Source organism: Microtus ochrogaster, chromosome 7 (genome assembly GCF_000317375.1).
Source record: "Microtus ochrogaster isolate Prairie Vole_2 chromosome 7, MicOch1.0, whole genome shotgun sequence".
In the NCBI taxonomy this organism is placed as follows: Eukaryota; Metazoa; Chordata; class Mammalia; order Rodentia; family Cricetidae; genus Microtus; species Microtus ochrogaster.
Genome location: NC_022014.1, coordinates 20,071,523 through 20,086,485, shown reverse-complemented (window position 1 = coordinate 20,086,485; position 14,963 = coordinate 20,071,523). Strand labels below are relative to the sequence as shown.

The window sequence follows — 14,963 nt, the reverse complement described above, 5'->3', positions numbered from 1 at the left end:
CTGAGGCTGTGGTGGCCAGTGTACCCTGAAGCTCACAGAGCTGAAGTTGGCCTGGCCTGCCCCCACTCCAAGGCTGCAGGTCCCTCCCCCCCCAGCAACCCCCCCTCCCCCGCCTCTCTGCACCTGAGCTGCAGTATCACCCAAAGACAGGTCGCAGCGGCTGCACCACAGGCACTCACTCAGTGACCCCACACAGACACTTCTGACTGTCTAGCATGTGCAGGGGACAAAGTGGATGTAACGGATGTGTGGGAGAGAACAGCACTGCCTGGATGTCTGGTGACATCTGTGAAAAGGGGACCGGGGCGGGAGGGGGTGGCTAAAGGAGGAGTTGGAGAGGAATGAGACAGGTATTCTCCCCCCCCCCCCGCCAGCAATAGGGGCCCCATCCTAGCGTCTGTGCATGAAGCACTGTTATCCTGCTCCAAACGATCCGTGAGGGAAGCTCAGAGGGATCAAGCCACTCATTTAAGGTCACAGAAGCACAAAAGGCGACGGTGGAGACTCACAGCCAGGGCTGAGGACCCATGGGACTGTGTTCCCCAGAAAGATAGTATGTTGAAATCTAGTCCCCCGTGGTGCTACTGGGGAGCTGCTCAGACCATGAGAATGGTGTCTTCATAAACAGGGTCACTGCCCATATCAGAGAGGCCAGGGCAGCTTGCTGGGCTCTTCCATTATGTGAAGACACAGTGAGGGACCACGAGGAATGGGCTCTGGGAAACCTGGGCCTCAGTTTTTCCATCTGTAACACGGAGCATGTATATGCCCCTCAGAACTAGGTTTTGGGCACACAGTAGGTGCTTAGGAAATGCTGGCTCACAAATGCCAGGGGTAGGGGGTCATGGGAATCACCACATACAACTCCAACATGGACAGAACCACACCCGGGATGTGGCTAAGCCAGGATCCCTGGCGCGCCCCAACCCTGTCTGTGCCACAGATCTTAGACTGTGGTGTGGTGTCCCACTTCCCCAGTAAGCCTGATGAGGGGGTGTTTGTGAAGGGAATCCAGGCCTGGGGGTGGCGGTGCTCCTGACGCAAGTGCAGGCCCCAGGACACTGCCAGCTTACCTTCTTTGTCAGGGCCTTGGGCAGGGTCCCAAAATGGGGCTCTGATGCTCTGTCCACTGGGTTGTTGATGTCCGAGGGGACAGACTCTGTCCTCCGGAGCCGGGCTACTGTGTGGAGAGGGGAAATCCGTTAGCAGGAACAGATACCACCAAGGTGCGCCCAATTCCTGGAAGTGGGAGAGGGTAAGAGCAGGCACTCACGTGGGAGGAAGGATATTCTGCAGGCGGGGGCTTCCTTCGTGCACCTGTTGTGACATTTCAACCTGCAAAGGGGGAAAGTTAGCACGTAAGGGGTGCCCGGAATTACCCAGATGACACGGACACAGCCTCAGTTTCCCCAAAGCTCTCAACAAGTGTTAGCTTCAAGGTGTGGGGGCACCCTGTGTGCCATAGCCACTGTCTTCTATATCTCCACAAACCCCTCTTCTGCTTTTTAAGGGGAACTTCCAGAGGCCACCAGCATCAGCAGGGGCCCTGAGCTCCCAAGGGTGTCCTCTTTCAGGCACGGGCCAGTCTGATGGGCAGTCCCCAGCCAGGAATGGGGAGAGCTGGGTTCCCCTTTGGGACTAGCCAGTTGGTCCCACAAGTCTCAATGTTCCTACTAACAAAATGGGTGATGGGGCCACTATAAGCACAGGACAGTGTGTGGCTCAGGGGCCACCATGTGCTGGCCACATCTGCATGGGAGCTGAGGATCTCATTTATAGCCAAATGACCAGTTTGCTCAGAGGTCAGAGAGTCCTCAGGATACAGTTCATCATGAGACCCTGTCACCTCTGTCCTGATGACAGCTCAGGAGGAGCCACTCATGGGAGCTCAGACAGGCTGAGCAGATCAGCTCCCCTGATGTCTAAATGGTAAACACGAAGCCCAGAAAGGGCAAGTGCTCTACTCCATGTCACACAGCAACACCAGGGCACGGGCAGCTAGGAAATGAAACTCCAGGCCACCCTCTGTAAGGTGTGTGGGCAACGAGACGGCAGATGCCAGTCTGTTGGCCCTCACTGTTCCCCACTCACATCCCTTCCCACTGGAAGCCAAGCAACGACATGGCAAATCTCCACCTCTCCTCACTCTGCCCAGGCATAGGGCAACTCTGCTGCCACTGCCCGTCCCTCTAGCCCATCTCTCAACTTCAGGGCTCCTCCTAGATCCTGGAGAGTCCTTGCTTTCTTCCTGCCTTCGAATTCTTTCTTTCCTCACTTTCCCTTGGAAACTTTTTTGTTTTTCAAAACCCACTGCAGATATCCCTTTCCTCCAGGAGTGCCTTACTTCACCCTTCACACGGAAGGAGTGCCCAGTGGCACTGTGAGCAGCTGGCTAGGGAGAGCCCTCGAGTCTGACCCGACAGGAGGCTGTTACAGGCACAGGCGCCCACTCCGCCCCTGCCAGCACCTGCAGTGTTTGCACTTCACTCCAAACATCATGCTCTTCTGGCACACGTTGCAGACCTGTGACAACCACGACTTTGTGGAGAACCTGCCGGGGCAGAAACATGTGGAAATCAGAGCCTGACCTCTGGAGGGGTCCCATGCATGGGGGTGGGTGTAGCAGCTTCCCCCAAGCATCGGATTTCCCAGCTGCTGTCAGTGTCTTAAAGCTTGTGTGGCCACCAGCATCGAGTGTGGCACCAGCAACCAAAGCATCAATGTGCACGCCCCTCGGACCCAGCAATTCTAGTCTTTGTATTTACTCAACATTGGTAGTCCCTGGGATGAGATGTCACGTGACCTGTGGACACCATGCTGCTGCAGCCATACATTACAGTGAGGCTGGAAATACCATGTCTACCAGCAGGGGTCCACAGTGCCACCCTCCACACAGAGGAACACATGTAGCTCTTTCCACACACGTGTGCAATCACCTCCAAATCTCAGTATTAGATGACCGAACTAAGTTGAATAGGACATGATGCCACTGTTATGAAGGTCAAGCACAGGAAAAGGCCATCTATGATAACAGACTTGGACGGTAATGGCAGGTGGCAGCATAGTCAGCCAGGAAGAGCCAGAGATGACTCTCAGGGTACTGGACCGCTCTTCATCTTCATCGCACACACAGGGGGCACAGCTATAAACTCCTGTGTATGTTTGGCTCTCTGTAAATCACGTGGACTTAAAGAGGAGAATAAAGCAAAGCACAAAGCGGTAATATGTGCAGTTCTGTGTGAGCAAGGAAATAGAACAACACACACACACACACGCTTGCCTGTGTAAATCACCCCCAGATGCGGGCACACTGAGAAGCCGGAGCAAGAGTGGCAGGACTCTCCTCTCTACCCCTGAAACTCTCCAATTTTAAGCATTTGTACTTTCAGTCTAAAATCTGCCTAAACGAAAACACACCAGAAGGTAGACTGGAAGGAGAAGAGGGGCTTAAGGGGAGTGGTGGCCTTCAGCACAAAAGCACAAGGCCAGCCCAGGGAAACACAGGCAGCCCTTTCAATTCTGGAGGAACGCGCTTTTTGGAAACACAGTACACCATAGTAACAGCAGAATGACTGGCGACAATGTTTGTGGTGCGGTTTGTAACACACCCACAAACATTAGCTCACTTGAGGATTTCAACCACCTCCAAGAGTTAGGCAGGTCCAGGAATCTTGAAAACCAACTCAGAGAGGTGGGCGATGGTCTATTCTAGCTGTGTGTGCCCAGAGCCTCTTCCCTGAGACAGCGGCTGAGGGATTCTGGTGTGGGCAAGACTCCAAGCAGAGGTCCCTGTGTACCAGGGTCCAGGCTGTGCTGCTGTGGCAGGAACCTCAGATGCACTGCTGAACTCTTGGGAGCTAGAACTCCCCCTGGGGTGAGAACTTGAGGCCAGCATCAGCACAGCTGGAAAATAGCCCACAGTTTCCATGGAAACCACAGGCCCTAGCAAGCTGCAGTGCCCTTGAGACCCTGACAGCGTCCTCTGTTGTGATTAGAACAGACTTTAGCAGGGACAACCAGAGCACGGGCAACCCAAGGCACTATCCTGCACTCCATCCAGAACTCTGTGGCCAGCACACTCCAGTCTCACAAGCACTGAGGCCAGACCTCTGGAGGGTCCTTGCCACAGGTCTCCAGCGGTCCTCTCTCATATGAACAAACATCAATCCCTCGGATTGTGAAAAATCCAGATTGTTGCTGGGCGAGATGGTGCACACATTTAATCCCAGCAGTTGTAAGGCAGAGGCAAGAGGATCTCTGTGAGTCTGAGGCTAGCCTGGTCTACACAGCCAGTCCAGGCCAGCAGGGCTATACAGTGAATCCTGATGGTGAGACAGAGAGGCATATGGGAAGGCTCTGGAAACATGGATTCTCAAGCTCCACAGAGGACCCTGACTGACGGCATGACGCAGAGGCGAACGTGGAGGAAGCTTGGGGTTTAGGGCCACGACTGTGGCCCTATTTCTCTCCAACCCGGAGAAGGTAGGAGAGTGTTTTCCCTCAGCAGGATGAGAACAAGACGCAAGCAGGTGCAGGTGAGGGACCAGAAGGCCCAAGAGGTGTCCAATCAATAAGTCAAGAGTTCAAGGTGGGTGCGAGTCTGTCTACCACAAGACAAGCAGGTAAGCCAGAGGCAAAGGGCGGCCAGAACAGACCCAACAATGCCCTGTGGAGCCCAGGTCAGCTCTGTACTTCCCCACAGCTGAACCTACCTGTGTGTCACTGAGAGCCCGATATCCCTGCGTACCAGCTGTGGGGATCCATGAGGGAGATCTGTGGGGGAAGGAAGCCAGGTCAGGTGAATGAGGAGGCTCTGTGGAGCTGGCTCAGAGGTCACAGGCTAGATGGGGCATGGCGCTCTGTTGTACAACACGGAAATGCCTCACTGAACCAACATCCATCAAGGCGGGATGGGCCAGACCCAGCTAGGCAAGGAGAACAGGGATCACCCTCACGCTGGATGGCTCTCCAGCACGTGTCTCTGCCCAGCTCGGCAGTGGGCACACTCATGGTTCTGCTGGGGAGGCAGCCGGAATGCAAAGGCAAGGGAAGTTCATATACATGCCAGCTTCTTGCCCCCTTTCATGGGCATCTACCTTTGGAGCTCAATTTTGGCTAATTCTGGTCAAACAGGTAGAAACTTGACCTCAGCAGAGGGCACAGGGCTGGTCAGCCATGCAACTCCACCCGCACCCTTCCAGCCAGCCACACTCTGGAGACAGGCCTTGCTGAGCTGGTGGAAGAGCAAGCGGAGGGTGTGGTTCTTCTGGGACATCCCTTGGGGACATCCCTGGCTCCTCTTTCTCTGCCAGGGAGAACCACAGGCTTAGAGCGTCCCCTCTGCTTACCTTCTGCAGGTCCCCTGGGGGCTCCCTTTCCTGACATGGGTTCCTCTAAGAGCAGGTATCCCAGTGTTTAAGGCAAGGCCGGCTTTGCGGGGGGACAGCTGCTGGATACTGTCTATCACCCATAGCCTATTCTCTGAACCCCATTCTCTGAGCATCCCCCCAAAAATTCAGTGACCCATGACTCCTCAGTGCTGATCAGTAGATTATTGCCAGCTTTGTCCTTGATAGACAGGGCCTGGATTTTTATCCAATGCATCAAAGGTCTCCATAACCCAGAAAAATCAGGAGCACGGTGCTCAATGTCCCTTCAGTCAGCACCCCCCACTCCCAGGGTAGCTACTGCCCCTCTCTCCTGATGTTCGTTCACACAGCTGGTACTCACAACACACCGACTCATCTAAGGCCAGGCACCATCAATTCAAGAGCACAAGGAGGCGTGAGTCCTCCCTTACACACTAAAGAACTGTGACCGTGACAAAAGGTCCTTGGCCACCCACAACCCTGTCACCTGCAGCTCTCTGGCACATCCCCAAGAGGCTGCTGCCCCTCGACTTCCTCCTAGGGTGACCCCACTCCAGTCAGTGGCCAAGGCCATCTAAACACACTACTCACAAGCTGCCAGCTACAGAGAAACAATGGGAAAGCGAGAGAGCAGGCGTCATGTCAGCCACAAGGACACAACCATGTGTGTCAGGGAGCCCTGATCTGGACCTGGATGGAATCCTGGTCCTGAGAGCCCCACAGCCTCACTGTTGTGGTCCCGACACCACCACAGCCACTGGAGAATAAGTAGTGATGGCCAGGATTATCCGAGGGTATGGGCTTTGGTAACAGTCCTGGAGAGAGAACGGCAGGTACCCTCCTCCTCTCCTTACCCGTGCCTTCCTGGGACCCTGCAGCAGCTCCCTCAAGGACTGTCACTGCCTGCCAAGGCCTGCCTGCCCTCTCTCCCGGGTCTCACCCAGCAACTGTTATCAGCTGGCTAGCAGGACAACAAATCACCACTTCACTTAGGAAACCCCAGACACTGCTGCTTCTCTCTCAGAGCACCCAAGGCAGACCCAGGAGGCTGGGCTGACCCCTCTGCAGTTTGTAAGTCTGTGTGAGGGCCTGAGCTGCCCTGGGAATGCCTGTCTCCTAGAGAGGGGAGTCCTGAGATCTCGGCAGGGTGCTAGGTGGATGATGTCTCCTACCCAGAACACAGCTTTCTGAGGCAGCTGAGAAGAAAGGAGTAGGCACAGGGGTGACTACCGTGATGGCAGGGTGGAGACAGGCTTGGTACTGGGCTCATGTGCACTGAGTGAGACACTTTCAAAGTCTCCACTTCCCACGGGCTGTGATAAGGCCAGGCTGTCATTTAAGGCCAGCTGTCATTTCACGGAGTGGTTGCCAGTACTTCTGCTTCTGCGCTATGGAACAGCCAGCCAATGGGCTAAGGTGGGGGCCAGAGAAATCCACCCTAGCCAGGGACAGCAACTCGAACATGATTGCCGGTGGTAGAAGGGATGAAAATGAATTGTTCTTACCAAACCTGGAGAGACAAAAAGAACAAGGGGTGATGTCACCACATTGGCTCTACCTGTACCTGGAAAACTACCTGGTGATAGACTAGGTCAAAGCTGGACAAGGGTCAGAGACCTGGCTCTGTGTAAGCCCTGCTAGCTACCCAGAAAGACATAGTTAACCCTTTTTTCACCACTGAGGAAACAGTAGCTTCCTCCGTCACGTGACCCATGGGGGTTGGGTGCCAAAGGTCCAGGAAGAGGGGGGTGGGTTGGTGTGTTAGAGAGGCAGGGAACTGGGGAGCTGAGCAGGGACTCAGCTGTACAGAGCCAAAAGGTGGATTCCAGGAAGGGTCAAGTAGGGACGTGCTCTGAGCAAGCCTGCTTTCTCCGCTGGAACTCCCAAAAAAGGCAGGGGGCTAGGGAAATGAGGACTTCCTGTTGCCCTGGGAGTTCACCAGGGAGCCTCTGTCAGGGCAGGATCAGTGACAGGGTTTGACGGGAATGGTCTCAGAATCCTGAAGTCTGAAGGCAGTGGTCCTGGTTTGAGGATCCCTATGTGAACATGGGACAAAGCCACTGTTCTTCTTAGGATAAATGAGAAACAAGGCCACCGGAGGTCCTCTCCAATGGACCATGCAGCAATTCTACTATTCTCTACAGCTGCGCCTGGTGACGTCGGGGCTTGGTTACACAGCTGGATAGGGGGCCAGAGAGGGATTTTTCTAGGTTTCTGCTCCATGGTTAACAGTGCCAAGCATCTCAGCCACCCAGCGTCTGGCATGTAATGGGCCCAAGATAGGCGGCACGTGAGCAGAAAGGCAAGAGGGCCACCAAGGCCCTAGGAACCCTCTAGAAAAGGAGTCGTGTCACAGAAAAAAAAAGGTAATAAGAAAAAGAACACCCCCCCAAACCCAGCAAAACCCACAACTGTCTAAACACCCACCGGAAGGGTCACACTGACTAAGTTAAATGCTGGCATGCCACGAGGAGGTTTTTGGGTCAGGTTGCTTTGATTATTACAGATATTGGTAGTGGCGGTGAGGACACAGGGACACTTTTTATGGTATACCTCTATAGAGGTACCACGAGCCACCACACTCCTGCCTTTGGGCCACGTGTAAATGCTATTTAAAGAGTTGTTATATAGTGTTGTTAAGAAACAGGGATAAGAGAAAAACTGCAGGCACACACATTTTTCTCCCAGGTGTTTTTTATGTGTGCTGGAGATGGAAGTGTTCTATCACAAAAGCCCATCCCCAGCTCTTTCCCAGTATTTTCAGTCCTTCAATGGTGGATCCTCAGATACAACCCATGAACACGGGGAAGGAACTCTATTTAATTGCCAGTACACAACATCTAGAATTCTGTTTGGTCTGTCAGTGACCAGTAATGTTCTAGACAGGAGTTGTTTTGCTAGCCTATGAGAATCAAGTCTTTGGCATTTTAGGCATTGGAGATACAGGGTTGGTTTGTTATTGTGGCCTAGGCTAGCCTATCCTGACGGATACATGGCACCATTTTAAATATTTATATATTTCTGTATGTACGGAAAGAGATCTGTTGGGGTCCAGCTGCAAAGGGATGGCCACCTATTTTTTCTCCACACTTCTATGTGGCTTGACTTTTATCAGTTCTTTGTATGTACCTAAGAGGAAGTCAGAGGGCAAAGGTACCTCATTGGGGAGACTTCATCGATTCGGTTTCCAAGCTGGGATTCATGCGACTTGCTCCGCGTGAGTGTGGGGAAGTTGGGTAGCAGCTGGAAGACCTTGCGGCTCGGCGGTGGGGGTGTCCTCGGCGGCTTCAGCTTGGTGTGCCGTCGTAGCTGGGGTGTGGTAGGGGGTGTGATGAAGCTGTGCAGGGCCCGGGGGGTCAGCCGGCCGCTGGTGTGCAGGGGAATACAGGTGTCCGAGAGGCCCTCACTGAGGCCAGGAACTGGAGAGTCTGAGGCAGGCAGGGCTGACACGGAGATGGACCGCGGGCCCTGAGTGCTGGCACCCACTCTGCCCAGTGGGTTGAGCATGTCCACCGAAGGCCCTGAACTGCTTTCCCGCTGTGCGTCTGCCGAACTCCAACCAGAGTCCTCTTTGCGCTCCCCTCCTGTGGGCCAAGGGGTCAGTCAGAAATACAAGGGACAAGGGTGCCATTACTATCAAAAGCACGGCACTTTGACTGAGGTGACAATGTTCCTCAGCGGCAGCAGGCTCTGCTCCCAGCTTCTGGCTTGTCAGGGGCTCTCGTGCACCCAACAGCGCCTTCCATGGTACTCAATTGACACAAGGGGGGATGCTGGGACACCCACCCCAGAGTGGGACATCAGAGAAGGAAGAGGTGACAGATCCTGTAGAAAGCTGAGGTATTGAGGAAGGGAAAATTTTGCTGTAGGCCAGTAGCTGGGTGGGGATGGGAGGGTGCACACACCTGTGATCCCACTATTCAGGGAGGTAAAAGTGGAAGGATCAGAAGTTCAAGGGCATCCTTGACTACATGGTGAGTTCAAGGTCAGTCTAGGCTACAGGAGACCCTGTTTCAAAAACCAAAAAGGAAAACATGAAAAAAGTCTTCACACATCAGCTGGGTGTGGCGGTGCATGCCCGTCAGAGACCCTGCTTCCAGGGTAAGACCTCGTCTCAAAAACAAAACAAAGCAGAACAAACATTAAACAAAAGCCAAGAATTCAGCCAGGCTTGGTGGCACACGTCTGTACCACAGCACTCAGGGAGCTGACATCAGAGGATGGTGAGCTCATGGCCAACACAGACTACATAGGAAGAAAAGACCAGAGACCGAGAGGGGAAATATGGCAGCATTTCCCATCCTCCACGGCCTAACACTGTGGAGTACACCTGACCTTTAGTGACCCCTGGGGTTCACTTTGCCTTCACACAATCCTACCAGAGGGCAGCCATTCCCTTATTGTGCAAAAGAGGAACTGAGGCCCAGGATGTCTGAGCTCTCACCAGGTCCTGCTGGGTGCAAGCAAGATGCTCTGGCGGCTTGCGACCCTGGTGACCAGTGAAGAAGTCATGTGCAACAACGGGAAGCTCAGGACCTATCTATCACAGGAATGCTGGAGAACTGCGAACGTTTGTGTCCTGGCACAGTGAACCTCAGACATATCCTCAGGTGCTGTCACTACTTAAGCCCTGCCCTTTGGGGGACAAAACACATCAGCTGGGCGTAGTGGTGCACTTGGGAGGCAGAAAGGTGGATCTCCGTGAGTCTGAGGCTAGCCTGGTCTACACAGGGATTCTAGGCCAGCCAGCACTACACAATAAGATCCTGCCTTAAAAAATTTAAATTATTTAAAATATATATATAATAGGGCTGGAGAGATGACTTAGCAGTTAAGAACACTGGCTGCTCTTCCAGAGGTCCTGAGTTCAATTCCTAGCCACCACATGGCTGCTTACACCATCTGCAATGAGATCTGGTGCCCTCTTCTGGCCTGCAGGCATACATGCAGACAGAACACTATTTTTAAAAAATAACAAACATACATAACAAACAATTATTTTTTAAAAATAATAAAGCTGGGTGCCTCCCTTTTCAGCCTCAGGGGGATGGAGCTGAAGCAGGCAGCTCAGATCTTTTAAACCTTTAAATGAGGCCTGCTTCCATTCATTAGCTCATTTCAGTGCCTTCTCTGGGTGGCGGTGGGAATGAACTGTTTCCAAGGGAAGACATAGAATGTCCGTGAATAATCCCTGGGGAGATTGTGGTAATGGCAGATTATGCACAGCCTGGGGCCTGGGCACACACCCGGAGAAGAAGCTGTAGATTTCTCATAACTATGCCAGGCTCAGGCTACACTGATACCAGAGGGCTCTTGTGAGCAGAGAGCCGGAGCAGCCCACAAGAACAGGAGCAACAGGGGAACTGTTTAGCAGAGGGGGGCTGGAATGCAGGAAGCGAGCGGAGGGGTCGGAGCAACACAGATGCCTTCCTGTGTGTGGGGGAGGCCTGTCATACAGGGCCTGTCCTAAAAGCCAACTAGGATTCCTAACAATGGCTGACGCTTCCTAGGTCAGACTGGCCAGAGCAACTGGGCTCCAAGGCCCTGGAGACCCTGAGAGGCTCCCTCAGGGCCAAGCCCTACCATACTACTTTCTCAATAGTCCCACCAAAGCTGCCTCAGAAACCCAGAAGCATCCCCCTCTCTATGTCCCAAGGCCCACTTGAGCAGAAGTCCCATCTCCCAGGGAGCTGGCCAGGCCTGGGCGTGCGGGCAGTAACAGAGGCCTGGGGGAGGGAAGCAAGCCTTTCTTACCCAGGCCGGTCACCTTCCGAAGGCAGGTGAGAGCTTGCTGTAGCCGGCTACACTCCTCAGGGCTGGCCCCCCAGCGCCGCAGCATCTCCTTCGCCTTAGACTCGTCCACCTCCAGCAAGGCCTCCAGTGTTAGCTCTTGGGGAATCTCCTGGGGGCACAGAAGGGACAGGAAGAAAAGCTGGGGAGCTGTAAGGGAGTTTCAGCCCTTTGTTCTGCAGGACAGGCCTCCCAGCTGAGTGGCAGGAGCCAGCTGCTGGCTGAGCCCCTGACTAGAAGCCACCACTTGTCAGGGACACAAGCAGAACTCTCCGCCCTCAGTCTCCCAGAGACAGCAGCTGAAGAGGAGTGCCACCTTTGGGCTGGGGCTAAGGGGAGGAAGAAAGCACCAGAAAGGTCTAGATGGGGACTCGCCACCTCTCCCCCTCTCTCTTAACTCTTTGGTACAGAAAAGTTGGCAACTGTGACACCTTTGGTAGCCCTTCCCAACTTGATTGTGTCTGGATCATACATGAGAGATCTCCGACTAAATGCCTTGAATAAGGATAACACAATGAAAAGAGCCCTGGCTAGAAACTGCAGAGGCACTTGCTGGCTTGCATTCAAGTCAGTCAAGGTAGCTCGGCTGACCAACCATGGGCCTGCCTGCTAATCCCATCTGCCTGAGAGGCTGAAGCAGGAGGATCCTAAATTCAAAGCTTGCCTGGATTAGAAAGGGAAGTCAAGGCCAGTTAAGACAACTCGGCAAGACTGTGAAGGCTGAGGCTGTAGGTCAGTTGGCAGAGTGTTGCCTGCCATGCACAAAGCCCTGGGTTCTCATCCTGGCACTGCACAAATCAGGCCTGGTGGCACATGTCTATAATTCTAGGTCTTTTTTGTTTTTTGGGGAGGGGGTTTCGAGACAGGGTTTCTCTGTAGTTTTGTAGCCTGTCCTGGAACTCGCTCTTGTAGACCACACTGGCCTCAAACTCACAGAGATCTGCCTGCCTCTGCCTCCTGAGTGCTGGGATTAAAGATATGCGCCACCACTACCTGGCCTATAATTCTAGCTCTTAGGAGGTAGGGGCAGAAGGATCACAAACTCAAGGTCATCCTTGTTTACGTAGAAGTCTGCGGCCAGCCTGGGTTACATAAGACTGTCTTAAAAGGGGGGTAGGGGTTGGGGAAGCAGGGCTGGGTGTGTAGCTCAGTGGTGGAGCATTTGCAGATCGCTGGTTCACATTACATCTAGAGAATGAGCCTCAAAGGGCTACACTGCTGGACAAAAACCCTTGGGGGGCACCCCAAGATGGAGCGTGTCTTGTCTGTAAACTTGATGACTCAAGTTCAATCTCCAGAACCCAGACAGGACAGAACTGACTCCACAGTGCTGTTCTCTGACCCTGTACATACACATGTAGTGTGTGCTTGTGCACAGGCCGTACAAGCATTAATACTATAAGGAACTTTCTTTAAAAAGCTATTATTGGGTCAGCAAGATGGTTCAGCAGGTAAGAGTAACTTGAGGTCGAACAGGACATGAGTTTTCTTCTTTTTTTGTGTGTGTGTTTTTTGTTTTTGTTTTTTGAGACAGGGTTTCTCTGTGTGGCCCTGGCTGCCCTAAAATTCACTTTGTAGACCAGGCTGGCCTCAAACTCACCGAGATCCCTCTGCCTTCCGAGTGCTGGGATCAAAGGGTGCACCACCACATCTGGCTAAATTTCATTCTTGGATCCCATGAGGTTGCAGGAGAGTGATCATTTGATTTATACATGTATGCTGTGCTTTGCCCAAATCTGCAGACACACGGATCCACACAGACACACAATCTCCTCGGGGGTGAAAGGAAAGTGGCTAGACAAGATTGTTGTCCTGTTTGGAGTAAAAGAGGGTCTCACTCTATAGACAAGGCTGGCTTTGAACTCACAAAGCCACTGTTTCCCAAGTGCTGAGATTACCACTATGCCTGGCTTTAGAAGGGTCTTTGGGTTTGTTTTTTAAATATTAATTTTTATTTTCTGTGTGTTTTGACTGCATGTATGTCTGTGCACCACTTGTAAGCAGTGTCCACAGAGGTAAGAAGAGGACACTGGATCCCCTAAAATTGGAGTTACAGACAACTGTGAGCTGCTGGGTGCTGAGAATTGAACCTGGGTCCTCCGGGAAAGCAGCCAGTGCTCTTAGCCAGTGAGCCATCTCTGCATCACCCTTAGGAGTGTTTTAAGATGACCCTGTGAGCTCTACCTCCTGGTGCCATTCCTTACTACATTATATGGCAGCACTCAAAAGCCCTCTGGTTAACCTGAGGAAGTCGATTTAAGAAGAAGTCCTGTAGACGTTGGAGATGGAGGGTCACCTGAGAAGGAATTTGGGAGGCTTCTCCAGTGGCTGATGCCCAACGAGAAATCAGAAACCCAGGCCTGAATGACATTCCCCAAATGCAATGCTTTGGCTAGGTAATTTGATGGAAATGAACTAAATGGCCTCAGAAGCAGGCTCAGAATCCAGGGCCTCTCGCCTGGCCTTGCTTAGCGGCATTATTAGCCACCGTTGCCTCTGTCCCACCTAAAACCCCACCATCCGCCACAGAAAAAGTGACCAGGGACAGAAGCGACTGACCTGCCTCTCCTCTGCAAGATGATGCTGGTCCCTTGGGCTCACTTAAATTCCAAAAAGTATCATTTTACATGCAGCTGTTTTTCTGCCTCAGACCATTCACTGCCCTAACTATGAGCAAGGGCCTCTCAAAACAGCCCACGCCTCTCCCTTCTTTGCAGAAACACAAGGTAACTTTAGGATCGTGTGGCCACTGGGGACAATTGGATGGCATCTGTGTGTGTAAATATGTTCTTTGTTTTTTGTTTGTTTTGCTTTGTTTTGTTTTAATCCCATTTCACCTTTGCCAGTTTATTCCAAGGGCCTGTGAAAGGGCAGAGGGGAAATTTTCTTCTGTCCCTAAAGTCACCTAAAGAAACTGGATTCTGCTATCAACCTAAATATACTTGGAATGGATCCTTTCCCCCAAAGTTTCCAGAAAAGAGGCTAGCTAGCCTGGCTGACATCTTATTTGGCTTTGTAAGAGCCTATGCAAGGAGGGTTGCAACACTGGCCTGGGGCTGGGCCATCATCCTCCTCCCCTTACAGAGCTGTGAACTTATGCAGAGGTGGAGCCTGAAGGTGCTAAATGGGACCCAGCATTAGAAATTCATACAAAGCATGAACACTGAGTTAGACTCAGTCTCAAAGCTGGACCTTTTCTCCCACCCACAGACTGACACACTCTCTCTCTCTCTCTCTCTCTCTCTCTCTCTCTCTCTCTTCTCTCACTTTCCCCCCTCTCACTTTCTCTGAGGTGTATTGGGGGGAGGGAGCTGGGGGTTGAGTAAATAAGCAATTATTGTGAACTAAGGTACAAACAGGCACTGGGAGCCCGTAACCAGCTACATGACTGGACCAGCCATCTGTATCTTCATCGTCTTTCTCGGCCTCCTTGTAAGACTTTTCACGTTTCCCGGAACTGGAATGGCCGCACATCCCACAGCAAAAGTGAAGAAAGCGGGAAGTGGTTTTCAAGCGCTCTGGGGGCAACCTGTATGTATCTAGTTTCTGTGTTTTCTTGGGACAGGGCTACATTGTATCTCATCTGGAACTCATTTTGTAGCTCAGGGTGGCCTCCCAGCCCCAGGTGACCTTCCAGCTTCAGATTCCCAAGAGCTGGGCTACAGGCCTGAACCACTACACCCAATTCAAATTTTATTTCAAAAGACTGAATTCACTGTCAGGGAATCTACAGTGCTGCGAATCTTAGACTAAAGTGTCAAACTGACCTGCTTAAGTCCTCCTCCCACAGCACCTGAGGCAGGT

The 14,963-nt window shown here is 52.5% G+C and overlaps 1 protein-coding gene across 5 annotated transcripts in view; it reads right to left on the bottom strand.

Moving 5' to 3' along the window:
• The window catches only part of Ksr1 (kinase suppressor of ras 1), a 130,084-nt gene that overhangs the window by 18,466 nt on the left and 96,655 nt on the right, over window positions 1-14,963 (bottom strand). For all 5 annotated transcript variants that reach the window (XM_026780303.1, XM_005349431.3, XM_026780302.1 and 2 more), the window contains exons 3-9: window positions 11,124-11,271; window positions 8,527-8,953; window positions 6,875-6,879; window positions 4,713-4,773; window positions 2,468-2,551; window positions 1,274-1,335; window positions 1,074-1,180 (exon numbers count right to left, since the gene is read on the bottom strand). In XM_026780303.1, the coding sequence (XP_026636104.1) occupies window positions 1,074-1,180; window positions 1,274-1,335; window positions 2,468-2,551; window positions 4,713-4,773; window positions 6,875-6,879; window positions 8,527-8,953; window positions 11,124-11,271 (894 nt within the window). The remainder of the gene's footprint in view (window positions 1-1,073; window positions 1,181-1,273; window positions 1,336-2,467; window positions 2,552-4,712; window positions 4,774-6,874; window positions 6,880-8,526; window positions 8,954-11,123; window positions 11,272-14,963) is intronic.